This window comes from Cyrtonyx montezumae, unplaced genomic scaffold, assembly GCF_038088225.1.
Source record: "Cyrtonyx montezumae isolate F1298 unplaced genomic scaffold, pur_monq_1.0 scaffold_3, whole genome shotgun sequence".
Taxonomy (NCBI): domain Eukaryota; kingdom Metazoa; phylum Chordata; class Aves; order Galliformes; family Odontophoridae; genus Cyrtonyx; species Cyrtonyx montezumae.
The window spans coordinates 119,589,954-119,607,389 of NW_027072034.1; the positions used below are offsets into that span (position 1 = coordinate 119,589,954).

The 17,436-nt window shown below is 38.1% G+C and overlaps 1 protein-coding gene across 1 annotated transcript; it reads left to right on the top strand.

Annotated features, from left to right (window-relative positions):
• The first annotated feature begins 1,484 nt into the window (after positions 1-1,484).
• On the top strand, positions 1,485-11,492 carry LOC136051458 (uncharacterized protein C12orf50 homolog). The gene is made up of 9 exons (XM_065740897.1): positions 1,485-1,532; positions 3,076-3,199; positions 4,909-5,082; positions 6,021-6,098; positions 6,196-6,315; positions 6,597-6,692; positions 9,496-9,603; positions 10,951-11,058; positions 11,260-11,492. The coding sequence occupies exons 1-9, from the start codon at positions 1,485-1,487 to the stop codon at positions 11,490-11,492; spliced, it is 1,089 nt and encodes a 362-aa protein (XP_065596969.1).
• The last annotated feature ends 5,944 nt before the right edge of the window (positions 11,493-17,436 follow it).

Genomic DNA, 17,436 nt, shown 5'->3' on the forward strand with positions numbered 1-17,436 from the left:
GATTTTGGAGTACTACCTCTGATAAGGACCTGACTGATTTCACTAATCCATCTATTGCCTTCTCAATTCGGCTTAGATCATCTACTGTGTGTCTCAAGTCCTTGAATCCCTGTTGTTGGGTTACTAGAGACGCTACCCCAGTTCCCATCCCTGCTTCCCCAACACCTAATAGCACCGCTATTGTCAGTGCGGTGAATGGTTCTCTTTTTATTAGATGGTATTCCGGGGTAATCTGATGCTCATATACATAATCCTTAGGATGATATGATATTCGGGGAAGAATTAAAACTTGTATGCAATATTCTGATGTCTCGTTAAAATTATCAATCGACAGGCATGGAGTAACTCCCAGGTTATTACAAATTCATCTTGTGTTAACTGTAGGAATGAGCCATTTGGCTGGCTTTTTCGGGTCTGAGATGGACACCTTTACTTGGCAGAGGTGTTTTCTTTTTTCGGGTATACTTCCTACACACATTCCTTTGCCTTTCACCTGCGCCATTGATAATCCAGGAGTGTTTTCTTTTCCCTTTCTCCAAACACATTCCCTGGGGTTTGTTCCATTACTTTATCCTGGCTTAGCAGGGGATCCTACGGCTTCATAAAAGGGCGGTCTCGCTATATAGCATAACCAGCATCCCTCAGTTAGATTTAGGTGAGTCTCATTTAGGACTTTAAATGTGGCCTGCATTATTTTCCATAGTGCGTTATATTCTTGAGTGGACTGATCATCTGGCCAATTAGTGGATTCGTTTTCACTCTGGGTCTCTTTTACTCCTGGGGTTATATTATTAGGACTCTTTGTTGTGCTTGTCTGACTTTCAATGTTAGCAACTGGATTGGGTCCTATAGGTACTGGGTCATGTGAGACTGGTTCCTTTTTTATGAGGAAGTATCCTCCCCGGTCTTTTCCAGATTCCCATAACCTGGCGCCCCAAAGTTTTCCCGTTAACCATACTGGATCATTAAGTCGATCCCTGATAACATCGATTTGTATTGCCTGGCAATTACCAATGCTTACTGAAACAATGAAACACAATGAAACACAATGAGTACAAGAACTTTGCTTAAAAATGCAGGCATCAGTTTTGTATCAGAGGTTTGGTTAGAAGACCCTAACTTCTACAGTGAGAAATAGGGACTATGTTCAAGCGTGGAAGGTTAGATGATGTCACCTGATGATGTCACAATGTCTGCAGGAGCAGTGGACCTATAACTGCCAGGTAACATTCTGTTTACCCCAGAAACCAACTTTGGCCCTTAGCAGGCAGGCCACCTCCTCAGCTCAGCTGTACTGAGCTTTAGCTAGGCCATCAGTTGGAGATTTGTTCCAAAACAGATGCAGAGCTGAAGTTCTGAAAACACCTTCTTGTAAAGAAAACTACTGTTTTCGGGACAAATTTAAGATTTGCTTGTACACTGGTGTCTTTTAACGTGTGCTCTGCTGGAATAAAAGGAGTAGAATAAGTACAAAATAAGTGACAATGGATCAAGATGGGAATGACCACAGTTATTCTCCTCCACATGCACAGGTAAATGCTATAGATTCTAGAGTGGTCAGCATCCTTGATGATACGTGCATAGTTAGAGGGAGATTTATTATCGAACGTTAGAAGTTGGTATGCATCTATCATGGCATACATAAATCAATGATTTAATTTTCTGAAGTGAGAGGAGCTAATTGTCCTAATTTCTCCTGGGGCTAAGGCTCAGATACTCAGGGAGCACAGACATTAAAAATCCCTCATAATTCATCTCTCTTATTCTGTCAAAGTTATAGTAAATCTGAATTAATAGACCGTGTTTACAAGTTCTGCTTACACTGACTACCTGAGTTTCTTCAAGACCTGTTCCAGAAAAGGAAGCCATTCAGAACTTCCAAGAAATGTTTCTGTTGTAGTTGGTAAAAATCCAGGGGTGGATTGGTTCTTGGTTATTGCATCTGTTTGAGCATCGGTGGTTTAGGCATTGGTGCTTCAGAGACAGGCTTCGACTCCTAATGCCAGCTGAGTAAGACTCGTCTCTCCAGAACCAATGGGAACATTCCCACTTACTTCAGGGAGAATTCAGACGTTTTTCAAGTGTGACTTTGTTTTCCTTAAAGAAAAATAAGGGAGAGAATTTTGAGTGAAGAAAGGGGCTTTCACTGGAAATGTGCTGGTTGTGCACTTTTGTGGACAGATGTAATCTGGAAAAATCTCGATCAGTATTATCCCAGCACTGGGACTGTATGTAGAAGTGAAGCAGCAATAATTGGATGACCAACTTGTTTTTCCCCATTAAGCTTCTGTGCGTCATGTGAAAAAACAGCTGGCAGGTGGCCTAAGCAGTGTAATGGTAGTAGTTTCTGAACATCAAATCTTGCATAATTTTGGTGATTTGTAAATATTTTTCATCACATTTTTATACTTGGCTGCTGCATGGTCTCTCACATTAATGACAAGGAGTTTTATTGGAGGACATTCACAGTTTAAAGCAGCCACTTGTACGCTGTGTATGGGGATTTAGTCTGTCAACCTCAGAATCATTCTGTGCATTAGTGTTTCAAGTGAAGAGTCTGTCACTGCGAGAAACTTCTGAGCTCTGATATCTTGTGAACGTGATGGAGACAAGGGAAGCGTTCACATAAAGGTAGAAAGGAGTGAGTTCCTTCAAGCACAATTTTAATTCTAACATCAAAAGTGACTTCCTCCTGCCAACGTGGTTTTGAAAGAGGAATGAAACAAATTTCTTTTGTAATCCACGTCTGACAAGTCTGTACAAGTTCCTAAATTTGTATGATTTCAGGGGGTTTTTTAGGCATCTTCAGCAAATTTTGTTTGAGATGGGTCTGGTAAACTTATTCTGTAGAAGAGGAAACCCAGGCACACATAAATTAAATGAATACTGTGTAAAAAAGAAAGATTTTTTTCTTCCCAACATCTGTAAAATGTCTGCAGTGGAGAATGTATCTCCCTTACGTAGGTGTAGTTACCTTTAAACATTCTGACAGAGCACTGTGTGGTCCTGCAAAGTGTTAGTCCTCCGTTCATCACAGTACACTGTAACCATGTCTGAAAATGTTTTGTCTCCCAGCAAAAGTACAGCAACACCTTGTGTTTCTGGGAAACAAAGCCGTTAGGCTGTGTGAGGATCGATTGCAGCTTCCAGCATAGCAAACCTCGTCGTATAAACAGACTGTTTCTGCCGCCTACTGTCAGTAAGTAGAAGTGTTTTCTCAACCATTTGTCCACTAAGTAACTAAACACTGAAACATATCCTTAAACTTCCACTGCTTGCATAGTGCACGTTAACATCAAAAAAGTGCACCGCTGCAAATGAATCAGGAGTGACCAGCTATCACATCAAGTTCAGAGTGAACCAAGGAGTTGTACTGATCAGTGGGTGGGTTGCTATGTTAATTTATACATGTACGTGCAGTGTTACAAGTCTTCATAGTTGCTAGTTATATATAAGATGAATTAGTAGATGCCACTTTAGATTTCTGAGATCCACGGAGCAAAACTTTATATTAGCTTTTCATCTGTGCTATATTATTGGAGTAGGAAGGCATTTATTTATGTAAATATTTTGTCCCGGCTTAGAACATACGAGTCAGATTTAGTCTGAAGATTTTGTTTCATAGGAAATCATTAATCTCTTAGCTTCTGAACTGATAGGGTCTTTTCTGGCCTCACTCGAAAGCATCACTCAGGGACTTTTTTTATTCCCGTTTTCTAAAAAGTATCTGAAATTGTCCATTTTCTCCAAGGAAATGATTAATGTAGTTTATTGCCAGCTACTAACAGACTGGAGAAGTGAGAAACTAAAAGCAAACTAAAACCACCTTCCCCTAATCCACTCCTACCTCCTCCCCTAGGGAGGGAATGGGGGGAATGCATTGAGGGGAATGGGGTGACTGCAGTCAGACCTTAACGATTCATCTCTGCTGTTCCCTTGTGGTCACTCTTTGCCCAGCGTGGTGTCACTCTGGTGAAATGCCATCCTTCCTGAACTGATCCCACGTGGCCTTCCAAGCGCTGCCCCAACACAGCTCGGTACCACAGGGCCCACCCTTCAGGTGGTGCCCCACACTCATACTCTAATGCTCAGCCTCTGACAGCCAGAGCTGCTGTAAACTCAATTACACTTTTGGTTATGGTGTGAACTCGAGAAGATGCCCAACAGACATTCTTTCTAGGAGTAATGCCCGAAACTCAGAACTAGGAAATGGCCCCAAACTGTTTCATTTTACTGGCATACCTGTAACTCCACAGTCTGGGTGCTCACCATAACATTGCACATGCTGTAATTATTTATTTATTTCCAGGCTTAAAACTCGTGTTGAAGTTTGATTTGGCTTAGTGCTTAACAGTGCTAAATTCTTCCAAACTGATGCCCTGTGGAGCAACCCAAGCCTGCCTGCTACTCAGCATGCTTACTCTATTTCCACAAGCAGAGTCCTGGAAGCGATGCACTTCAGCCAAGATGTTATTAATCCCTTATTTCCCTGTGTTGTAAACTACCTACAAAGAGATTGGAAGAAAGAAAGTTACTTAGTTTGTCTGTCTACTAGCAGGAAGAGATATACAGCCTATATATATTATCATATAATAGTATATAATATATTATGTATTGTACAAGTTTTTTGAACAGTATAGAAGCTTCTCTTTTCTGCAGGCTATAGTCAGCAGTGTGTTGTCTTTCCCATCAGAGGGGCTACTACACATGCATTCTATTTCTTCATGTGTTTGGAGTGTGTTCATTTGCCTGCCTCTCTAGAAGATACTTGAAATAAGGCTCAGTTCATCTATTTGCAGACAGTTTATGTATGATAATTACTTTGAAAGTTTACCTGTTGGTCTGAACCTGAACTTCAGATTGCAGTTCCCTCTTGAAAAAAAATCGGTCTCTGGTTCTTTTCTGCAGATACTGTAGTTCAACAGCAAGGCCAAGAAGGGATTCTGATTTCAGCCAATAGTCAAGAACTCTACAAAATTCAGGGGAATATTTTAATACCAATTCACCCTCCAGTGATTGTAGACCTCAGCAATGAAGACGATGAAGACGAGGATGAAGAGGAGGACGAAGACAATAGTAATAGTAAATAAGTTTTCCATTTCCTCTTAGAAGGAACTAGAATAAAGGTTTTTCACCTGATGCAATGTGGTTCACAACTGATGTATTCCCATGACTGTTAACATTTTTAGGAAAGAGCTGTTGTCAAGTTTTTGAAACTGTTTCCCAGCAAAGCTGTTAGACAGCAGACGCATGAGTAAACCATAGTTTCTAACTCCTGCAAAGCATCTAGTTTTGTATTTTGATGCTGGTGTAATTCCCATATTCCATTTTTCATCAAATAGAGTTTAAAATATTCAGATGACTGTCAAATACTATCATATAACAAGCATTTGGCATTTTCTCATGTAGAATGACATTTTTATTATCTTCCTGTTCTCACCAATCTTAATCATCTTAACAATTAATATTTAATACTATGTGTTGACTGAGGACTTGCTAAAGAAAATGCATGCAATATGCTTCACTGGTTTACTAACACATATATATATGAAAAAACATATGTGAAAAAGAAAACAAAAATCAACAACCAGAACACCTGTAGTTAAGCAATGGAACGTGTCTCACTTAGAGATTAGTCTTACTAATCTTAACTGGAACAGATAAGGAGCACTCACAAAAGAGTGTTACTTAAGAGTTGCAGGCACTGCAAGTTAACAACATTGGGAAGAGGCTTTGTGACAAGAAAACATGGATGACATGTTCACTGAGATTTCCTTTTGAGAATATATATAATAATTTACAGATGAATACTGAAAATATTTTTTTAAATCACTCTAAATCAGCAGTTATTTTAAGAGCTGCTGTAGCTGAAATTCCATTGCACTGGGAAAAAACCTAATGTTAACAAATAGTCATGGCAAAAATGAAATTCATCGTGTTATTTGATAGTTAAGAAACATTAATGGTCTTGGTATGGCATGACAAGATATCTAGTAATCTTTATAAAATGTTTCCTACAGCTATTTCTGTTACACGGGAAAAGACTGCTGAAGACATTGAAGAAGAAAGAGCAATAATGGAAGTGTGCTATAAATCTGGTAAGTATGACATGGGTGACCCTTTTATGAACAGCACCATTGCCAGTATAGTAAAGGTGTTTGAGGTTTTTTTTTTCACTTTTTGCTGTATGTTTAGGAGAATATTATAGGATTCAGAACCCTCAGGTTCTCCAGTCAGGAGAAATTGCTCCTCCATCTCCAGGTTTGGGAAGTGAGAAATTAGCAATGGACACCGTTGAGCAAGATTCAGGGACAGGTAGGTATTTTTATTTTTGTAGTCAGTATATACCATGTCTTCTTTAATGTGAGTGTCATGGCACTTCCTTAGAAAATTCAGATGTTATACATGAGTGCTTAAGTTTCACAATGCACAGTTGAAATGACTAATAACAGAGAAAGAAGAATAAAAAGCAAGCAGGTCAAGGAAATTGCTTGGAGCTAATTACTAATTCATAGATGTGGAGGGAAGAGAATGACATTTTCATTCATTGTGGCTATATGCAGGGAGCTAACGTGTTCCTTCTGTTGCCTTTCCAGGTGACAGTAATATGAAAAGAGAGAGAGAGACTTCAGGAATGGAAGTATCAGTGAAGCAATTTAGCAGAACAGATGACAAATCCTGTGAAAATAAAGGTACTTCATATTGGCTTCCTGATACATCTACAAGCTAAACGAGCCCAATTCCCTCATCTCATCTTCATAGGAGAGCTATTCCAGCCTTCCTGTGATCTTAGTGGCCCTCCTCTAGTCTCATTCCAAGAGCTCTGTGTTTGTCATGTACTGGGGTCCCCAAGCCTGGATGCAGTACTGCAGATGGGTCCTCACAAGAGCTGCACACATGGGGACAATCACCTCCCCCTGCCTGCCGAGAAGGAATTCTGTAATTAAATCATACCCCTGCGTATTTAAAGTTTTTAAATGTTTATCTTATTTTTTTTTTTGGGTGGAAGTTGCTTAATGAATTGTCTATTTGGTTTTATTATATTTTTTTCTTTTTTGTTAATTTCACTCAGAATGTAATTATAAAATGGTTCACATTTTATTGTTCAGAATGTTCTTTAAAATTGAGGATTTCCTTCATCTTTTCTTCATTTTCTCTAGGACGTGATTATTTAGCACCACGGAGGAACAAATATTTTAATGAGAAAGAAAGTGAGCCAGTATATTTTGAAAAAACACCAACTGCATCAAAGCATTCAAACGAAAAATGTACTTATTTAAGGTTTGGGGATGACATGCTGGAGAGCTACTCTGTGAATAGGGACTTCTTCTCCCTGATAAATAATGACAGAACGAGAGGGAATGGCCACAAGTTGCGCCGGGGAAGATTTAGATTAGATTTGAGGAAACATTTTTTCTCTGAAAGAGTGGTCAGGCACTGGAATGGCCTGCCTAGGGAGGTGGTTGGGGCACCATCCCTAGCGCTGTTCAAGAAGAGTTTAGATGAGGTGCTAAGGGATTTGATTTAGCAGTTCAGTGGGTAGGGATGGTGTTAGGAGGATGGTTGGACTAGATGATCTTGTAGGTCCTTTCCAACCTAATGTACCTTTGAACATATGAAACTATAAAGGAAATTGGTTTGAGCTAATTACTAATTTACAGATGTGGAAGGAAGAGAATAACATTTTCATTCATTGTGGCTATATTCAGGGAGCTAACGTGTTCCTTCTGTTGCCTTTCCAGGTGAAAATAATATGAAAACGGAGAGAGAGACTTCAGGAATGAAAGTACCATTGAAATGTATTAACAGAGAGGATGATAAATCCTATGAAAATAAAGGTAATTATTATTGGCTTCTCATTGCTGAACACTGTGTTGTAATGAAGTCAATATGCCTGGTACAAACTCCACCCTTTAAATATAAATTAATATCTGAAATACCCAGTTTTTTTGTTACACATTTTGTACACTCCTTTTCATACTACACCATCAATTGTAGGGATTGAAAATATCACTTATTATTCAGCATGTTTGAAGATTTTAGTAAATATAAAAAACCTTTATGGTCATTACATTGGACTTTTTCCTGCTTATTTTGGTCAGAGAAATGGCTTGTGCCGTTAAAAAAAATAAGTAGGGGAATGCCTACAGGAGGCATTACTTTCAGACCAACCTGTGTTTGTTTGCTTATCAGTATTTGCATTTTTTCCTTAAGAAATATAAAATACTGGTAAGAATAATAAGAATTTCAGTATTATTCCTTTTTCTCCCCTTTGTTTGTCAATGCAAAATAATTCATGACCATGTAAGGGATGCTTGGTCTAGCTGTCAGCAAAGTGCTGTGCATCTTCTAGCTTCAGATGGGTATGAAACAGCATACAGGTCTCTTTCATATTATCACAGAACCATAGAGTGGCTTGGGTTGAAAAGGACCTCAAAGATCATCTAGTTGGTCTCTACAGCTCCAAGTATTTTCATTCTGTGAGATTATCTAATGTTATGGGTGACTTATTCTTTGCAAATTTAGGAGTTACTTCTTTGTATGGGAAACAGACTTCTGAACAAGAATTGATGCTTTTCACCATCATTACTGAAGGTTTGTCTACCAAAGACACTTGTGTATCTTCAGCTCAAATGATTTGTTCGACCTGATTAATTAAACTGACTGACATTCAGTTGGCAGTCTCATTTTACAACAAACACAGTTATTCTTAAATCTGGTCAAGAGAGCTTATGCAGTATGCTTCACTGGTTTACACGTATGAATATATTTCAAAACAAAATAATAGAGAAAGAAGAATATAAAGCAAGCAGGTCAAGGAAATTGCTTGGAGCTAATTACTAATTCATAGATGTGGAGGGAAGAGAATGACATTTTCATTCATTGTGGCTATATGCAGGGAGCTAACGTGTTCCTTCTGTTGCCTTTCCAGGTGACAGTAATATGAAAAGAGAGAGAGAGACTTCAGGAATGAAAGTACCATTGAAATGTGTTAACAGAGCGGATGATAAATCCTATGAAAATAAAGGTAATTAATTTTGGCTTCCTGATACATCTACAAGCTAAACGAGCCCAATTCCCTCATCTCATCTTCATAGTAGAGCTGTTCCAGCCTTCCTGTGATCTTAGAGGCCCTCCTCTAGTCTCATTCCAAGAGCTCTGTGTTTGTCATGTACTGGGGTCCCCAGGCCTGGATGCAGTACTGCAGATGGGTCCTCACAAGAGCTGCACACATGGGGACAATCACCTCCCCATGCCTGCCAAGAAGGAATTCTGTAATTAAATCATTCCCCTGCGTATTTAAAGCTTTTAAATATTTATCTTATTATTTTTTTGGGTGGGGGTTGCTTAATGAATTGTCTATTTGGTTTTATTATATTTTTTTCTTTTTTATTAATTTCATTCAGAATGTAAATATAAAATGGTTCACATTTTATTGTTCAGAATGTTCTTTAAAATTGAGGATTTCCTTCATCTTTTCTTCATTTTCTCTAGGACGTGATTATTTTGCACCACGGAGGAACAAATATTTTAATGAGAAACAAAGTGAGCCAGTATATTTTGAAAAGACACCAACTGCATCAAAGCATTCAAATGAAAAAGGTACTTATTTAAGGTTTGGGGATGACATGCTGGAGAGCTACTCTGTGAATAGGGACTTCTTCTCCCTGATAAATAATGACAGGACGAGAGGGAATGGCCACAAGTTGTGCCGGGGAAGATTTACATTAGATTTGAGGAAACATTTTTTCTCTGAAAGAGTGGTCAGGCACTGGAATGGCCTGCCTAGGGAGGTGGTTGAGGCACCATCCCTAGCGCTGTTCAAGAACCGTTGAGATGAGGTGCTAAGGGATTTGATTTAGCAGTTCAGTGGGTAGGGATGGTGTTAGGAGGATGGTTGGACTAGATGATCTTGTAGGTCCTTTCCAACCTATAAAGCTATGAACCTATGAACTTGGGGTTTCCTGATGATGACAGGCTGGCCCTGAGGCAGCAGTGTGCGCTGGTGGCCAAGAAGGCCAATAGGATCCTGGGCTGCATTAAAAAGAGCATGGCCAGCAGGTCAAGGGATCTGATCCTCCCCCTCTACTCTGCCCTGGTGAGGCCTCACCAGGACTCCTGTGTCCAGTTTTGGGCTCTTCGGTACAATATAGACAGGGATCTCCTTGAAAGACTTCAGTGGAGGGCTACAAAGATATTAATGGGCATGGAACACCTCTCTTATGAGGAAAGGCTGAGAGACCAGGGTCTGTTCAGCCTTGAGAAAAGGAGATGCAGAGGGAATTTAATCCATGTCCATAAATACCTAAGGAGTGGGAGGCAAAAGGACGAGGCTGGACTCTGTGCAGTGCGTGGTGATAGAACAAGGGAAAATGGCCACAAACTGAAGCGCAGGAAGTTCAGCACAAATGTGTGTGGGAACTTCTTCCCAGTGCAGTGCCGGAGCAGTGGCACAGCTGCACAGAGAGGTGGTGGAGTCTCCTTCTCTGGAGACGTTGCAGACCCGCCTGGACGCCTACCTGTGCAACCTGGGCTAGGGAGCTGCTTTGGCAGGGGGCATACAGTTCTGTGATTCTTTGCTTTTCAGTGAGATTATATTTCTTACAGTATTATTGAAGTTTTTCTGATTCCTAATGGGAAACGTTCAGAGACAGAATCAAAGTAATTGTTTGTTTCAAACTTGTTCAAAGTACTGTTGGACTGTTATTGTTAAATTTTGAGTTTGTCCTCAAGATTTTGAGACCTTGAGCTGTGCTAATGGAAATGTAGCAACTTTTTTTTCATTTTGTGAGATGATTCTTTCAAAATATTTAAAGAGGAAGATAGTGTTCCTTACCTAAGGAGACCTGTGTATGAAGTGGAAGATGAGTTTTTCAATTCATCATAGCATTTCTTGATAAGAAAATGTGTGCTTTTTGAAAGGTAAATCTGTGCAATTAAATCCTTCAGCAACAGGCAGCGCTGAATGTGTGAGGAAATGCCACTTCAAGGGGGTAAAGAAGAATAACTGTATTTCTGAGGAGCAAAGAAACTCACCTAATGCAGGAACAGGCAAAGGTATTTTTATAAAACAGTTGGCTTACTCATTTCTAAAAACTAAACTATTAGATGATTTAGCACTACCTTGTTCCGTTCTATGTGTCGCATATGGACAATCTCTATTTTGAGTGGACTGTCTGTACAGAACATTCTTTTAAATTTTGTCTTCTTTGAGTGATATCACAACATTACTTTATACATTTGTTTTTCCAATTTTAGGAACTCCCACTTCATACTCAAAAGTTAAACCAAATTACCAACAAAATTATCGTAGAAGGGATGATGGAACTACTTCTTCTATTGGTTCTGTGAGACAAACTGAAAGAAACATTTATTTCAACTCTCCAGAACCTAAAAGATCAGCATATGTGTCCTACCGTGGTGGCAGAGTCATACAGGAACCAATGTACAATGGATATACACTTGAGTTCCTGCTTACATGGAATTCTTAAAATGACTCTTAAAATACCTGACTGTATTCTGCTGCTTTCACGTTTGTCACTGGAAGTGAATATGTAGGTTTTTATATCTAAATATGAATACCTATTTAGGTACTTACACCTAAGTGTGGGCAAGAGGCCATTTAATCCAGCTTGATTTTCATCATTACACTACAGTAATTTCCATAGAGATGTAAACACATTTAAACTTTGTGCTGATTCCCACTTCTGAATCTTCTTGTAGGTAATTTTCTTCTTTTGAAAGATAACGTTTGACCATTTTAATTTATCATTCTACTCTGAATATCAATAGTAATAGCAGTAGAAGTAGTCTTCCAGTATCATTTTAGTTTGCTCTCAAGAAATATTTATTGTTCCACTTTTTTTCTGGAAGGGGATGAAGGAATGACCTTTTTTTTTTTTTTTTTTGGTCTATGTCTTTGCAAATAGTATTTCACTGAAATTCTACTTAGGGTTTTGATTGTTTTCATTATTGATGATTATTTTTTTTTCTTAAGTAAACAAACTCTTGGAATGTATTCAAACTTCAGAACAAGTTTAAATTGGTAACAGAACTTTTGCGACATGCATTATTGTGTTCTCACATTGTCATTGCTGAATGGAGGACAAAATTCATTCTTCCTACCATTCTTTCAGGGTGATGTACCTTCCGTGTCATGAATTCAACAAGAAACTTAGAGTGGGATTTGTAATCTATTTTACTTTTTGTCTCTTTCAGATGTAATTATGTATCTTCTAGTTACATTTAACTTTATAATACAGTTTTGCAATGTTCTACTTACAGAATAGTACCATATTTTGGCTTTTATTTCCAGCCTTAATCAGTATTTTGGACAACTGTGTTTTGACACTTCAGTGACAAATAGAATGACAAATAATTCAAATAATTCTCAAATGATAAATTGCCAGTTTTATTTATCTTTGTTAAGATGGATCTCCATTTTGAGGTGCCTTCTTGTCTTCATTTACAATAAAAGTAGTATGTCTGACGGGTAATTGTTTTTAGATGAGAAAGTGTAAATGAAATCAATCTCAGCATTATTGTTTAGTCCTTGGGACTAACAGTTTTGGTTGTTTTTTTCCTTTAAATATTTGGGTTTTTTTTTTTGAGGTTTGCATAGAAATACCAGAGAGAAGTTCTCAATGCAAAAGATATATTTTACCAAATCTCCAGTCTAAAAATGGGATAGAGCATTTCAAAGAAAATTTGTCCAGAGCGTTTTGTCCTACAAAGAGCTAACATCATTTTCAGCACCTTTTCTTTGAAGAGTACCTGAGCCGCTGGGTGTGAAATTCTTCTGGACACAAATGAAAAACATTGGACCAAAACTAAAAACTGTGTTACTTAGATGCTGCATATAAACTGAAAAACAGAATTATTGTGGAATTACTTGTTGGAATTGATCTGGAATTAAAAGAAAACAGGGATATCAGTATAATAATGCTTTTTGCATTTCTAACCAAATTGTATACAAAACGATTATTTATTAACATCGTATTGCTTTGTATCTGGTGCTTTCACAAACAGGTAAATCTGTTGTAGAAATATTTGTAATTCAGTTTTTTATCAAAACTGTGTCTCCTTGTTGAGAAAATGTATCTCTTGAAACCTCTTAAAACCTCACCAGAGACTGTAAGATCCTAAGCAACGTTGAATAATCTGAAAGAATTGTTAGTAGTTTTACATGTGGACGTGTAATTTTCTCTGTATAATTAACACATTATTTCTGATCGTCTAAAATGTTCTGACATGACAACAAAATATGTCCCTGCTTTTTAAGTGAGGAGATTTCATGAAGTGGGTTTTGGCTTCTAGCACTGGAGAAAGCAAGAGAGAACGTGTATGTGGACAATCTCTCTCTCTCTCTAATTGAGTGCACATTAAGTATCTGTAATAGCTGCCGTGCCTGGTTGCTTCATGCGAGTACTACATTGTTCTTAAACATGTGCACTGAAGGGTTTTGGTGGAAAAAGGATGCAACATTTTCAAAATAGATTAATTTTATTAGTGTGGAATATTTTTATTTCCATTGCCCCTACGATTGTTGAAGGTTTAATTCTTAAAATCTCTCTGAAGGATCATACAGTTTTACTCGAATTGTACACAAAATGTTCACTGTATCTCTTTTGACCACAGAGCCAAGATATGGAGATGAAGAGAAAAGAAAAGGACTTAGAGGCAGCAAAAAGATATGAAGCCAATATTTCAACTTTGAATAAAAATTCCAGTTAAACAACAAAATAAGATATTGCACATCTGGTCATCAAAACCACAAAACAAGATGCAGAAAATACATTCTAACCATTCAAAAACCATAAAAATGTACACTAAAGTATGTTCTGTGTGAGCACCTATAGAGGTTTTCAGTCTGCTCACAAAATTTCATCTGCTGTGAAAATTTGCAGTATACAGACAAAATGATGTTTTACAGGCTTTGTCCGTATACTGCAAAGCTGACAATAAAAGATCCTTGAAAGATCTTCCCCCTTTTTGTCTGACAGATGCTTTAATGCATAATTCTTAATCTGAATAGGTATTATTAGCTGTACTTGGCAGTTTCATAGGATTTTGAACGTAAGCAGCAGTACCGATGCCTTCCAGAAAATGTCTGTGTTGATGTGGAAGCCAGATTCATCCATGATGTAATTGTAATCTTTAGAAGATAAAGAGCTGTTTGAGCTGAGATGCAGAAAAATGTGAAAGACACAAAACATCTTTTTAAAATCAATTACTAAGCATACTGAATGTCTCTCTCTCTCTAATTAAACATTGGATTTTCAAACTGGAGCACAGAGTGCCTTGCAGCAGCATTCTGTATGTTGTCTGCCTTTTAGTTAATTCTTTTATTCTCATTTTGCCATGTTATCTAAATCTTACCTTTAGTGTTTGTTTAGTGTTAGTCTGTACTTTACGGTATTATACTGAGCAGGACAATAAATTGAGCGGAGCTCCATTATCATTATGGTCTGTTCTTACTCCTGCATTTATTTAAAAAGGATTTCAATATTTAACTTTTGCAGCTTTGCATTTTTATTTTCCGTTTGGTTTTGAGAGTTCTAGGAGTATAGTTAATACTGTTTGTTTGTTCAGGTGTTAAGACTATTGATTTTCCTTATTGATGTACCTGCACAAAAAGCTGAATTTTGGGGAGTTATTGCAATTAGCAACAATCTGTTTGCCAGAGACTTACTTAAGGAAATGAGTCTTAGCCCTGTTTTCCTTTTCCCGGGCGTAGAAACAATGAGTGACCAAATGGCAAACAGGTTAGAGTCTAACGGCGAGCCACTTGGAGCAGAGACTGTGCTTGGATGCATAGCATTGTTACTGTAGTATGTCTAAAACACGATGTTTGCATATTCATAAGTGTCAAATAAATGCACCTAATAAAAATGAATTGGGTATGGAATTTCTAATATCTACAATATTTACTTTGCTAATAACAGCGCTGTAATTAATTAGAGTCAAATGAATTGCACTGAGGTTTGACTGCAGTGAGTTGACAAGCACAAAGGTGTGCCTCTATGAACTAGTATTTCACATCTGAAGTTACTAGCAGAAATCTTTGTAGCTGAAATCAATACAGCACCTTCCTCTCTTCAGTTTGTCCCCCCCACTCCATAAGCAGCAGACCCTCGTTCACAGAGAACTGAGTGATTCGCAGTGCAGCAGAGCTGAGTGGGTGCATGCCTTTGCTTTAAGGAAATGGAGGGCATTCAACACTTTGTGCAGCGAGGCCTGAATAGTGAATTTCTGTTTTTTCTCATGTATGTCAAAACTGACTCAAACTGATAGTCCTTGAAAATACGATCTTATATAACATGCTACAGATCGGAGGCATGGGGTACGGAAGGAGAATTGAACTTGCCATGGATCATATCCTTAAACCTAACCTACTGCTGAGTTGAAGGACTCAGGGAAAAGAAATGATCTGTTGTTGTTGCTTTATACATGTAAAAATGTGCTATGCTAAGTTTTTTCCAGATGGTACTTCTAAAAGCACATCAGATAAGTAGTGTAGGTACAGCATATTAGATTGTAAACAGATGAATGGGGATGCCATCTGTATTTTATAAAAAAAACTTTGCAAGGCTTCCAGTGTGAGACTCTGCATTCCTGAACATACTTACACAGATAAATTAAAACCACCAACTCCCAGGATCTTGGCAGCGGTGGTATTTTAAATAAGCTGTTCTTTTATTAATATATCAATGTATGTCTCAAGTCAGCACGCAAATGAGAATAAAAATGGGTTATTGTAAAATAAAAACAGAGTGAAAATTTGCTTCCTGTAGACACTGCTAAAAAGAAGGATTTTAATAATTTCCTCATAATGAATTGGTGTCAAAATAATAGTGATATATTCTGTAAATTATTTAATTAGAATTGCAGTCACTAGGGGTCAGTACAGTCCCAGGAATAGACCACAAACACTCGTGGACCTTCATTGCAGTGAGTTTGATTCCAGCTCTCCACGGCAGCAAGCTCTCTACAGCGTTCTGCAGCAGCTTTAAATTACCACCAAGATGTCCTGTAGGCTTGTTATGCTTCCTAGTGGCCAACTCAGGGAGAGGTAAAACAGCCTCTATTCAAAATCACTAAATAGCTGTATATTTTTTAATCTTAATGTGATCGTGTTACTGTACTTCTGCCTTATCTTACACACTTTCCAAGAGGCGTTTCTGTCACCTCCCAAACTGGACAGCCCTCACCGCCCTTCTCATGGAAACAGTCTTTTGAAGGAACAGTTCTGAAACCAAGAGCCTACTTCAGCCTTTCTAGTCTGAAAACCTTCAGGTATTTTGTGAAGAACATTAATTCCCACTGTAAACAAAATGCAGTCTCAGATGTAGGAAAAGTAGGAGACAGAAAGTTGCATTGTTAACAGCTGCCCCAAATCTGTCCAACACAGTTCTGAACTATACACTCTCGGGGTCCACTTTCAGTCTCCAGCATCTGAAACCCTCTGCTGATTCTTCTCAGGATTCCACCTTCTCCCAGTGCTCCTAGCATTCCTTCCCAACATGATCTCACAGCAGTGCCATCAAACTTTCACAGTGCTACTTCCTTATCTTGACCTGAACACTTGAATTTAATCCACCAAGTTTTGTTGTTGTTACTACAGAGAAGAGAGAAAATCATTGCAAGGAGAAGAATTGTATCTGAGTAGCATTGTCTTTTGTTTCGAGTCAACACTGATATGGACCACACCTCTAGGTCAGCGAAGGAATTGAGGGAAAATGAAGTTTAAACTACAGCATCTCCAAGAAACAGAGGTTGGTAAAAGTGCAGATGACTGGGAAACTGGTAACAAAAATGATTCCTTCCTTCTCTCTTGAACGAATACGAAATTGAGAAACCTCAGATGGCAATGTTAAATGCCTTTGCTTTTCACATTTGGTTTTTCTGGCCAGGTGAAAATAATGATAGAAGCTTATTACTGTGGTACAGAGGTAGTAAAATAAAGCTCTTGTGCTTAAAATACAGAAGGTCTGCTGTGTCTTCCCCTAAGATAAAAAGTAATTAGGCAGAAGTAAACAGCTGAATTTGTAAAACATCGTGAGATGGTTAGGTTCCTGTAAACTTGGCTACTTTCTTTAGTCCTACCTCTTCTCCAGACCGTTATATGGGCAACAATAAAGTAATAATAATAAAAATAAATATATAAAATAGATGTTCAGATAATCTGATGGTAAACATTACTTAAAATAATATAAAAGCATGTTTGTGTGTTCATTTGTATTCCAACGTAAAATTAATTCTACAAGAACAAACAGTTCCAGATCAAGTTTTATCCAAAATGTGGCCAAGACTACAGTTCCTCTTCCTTCCTACTAAAAAAGACAAATTTCTTGTCTCAACTCATACTAAACAAAAATTAGTTCAAGAAATACGTCTAGCCTGAAACTGAAGTGTACTGCTACAGACGGTTTGCAG

Coding starts and splice junctions, on each gene's coding strand:
- LOC136051458 (XM_065740897.1), top strand. CDS start 1,485: ATGGATCAAGATGGGAATGACCACAGTTATTCTCCTCCACATGCACAG. Junction 1,533..3,075: donor ATTCTCCTCCACATGCACAG/GTAAATGCTATA, acceptor TTTGTCTCCCAG/CAAAAGTACAGCAACACCTT. Junction 9,604..10,950: donor AAAGCATTCAAATGAAAAAG/GTACTTATTTAA, acceptor TAAATCCTTCAG/CAACAGGCAGCGCTGAATGT.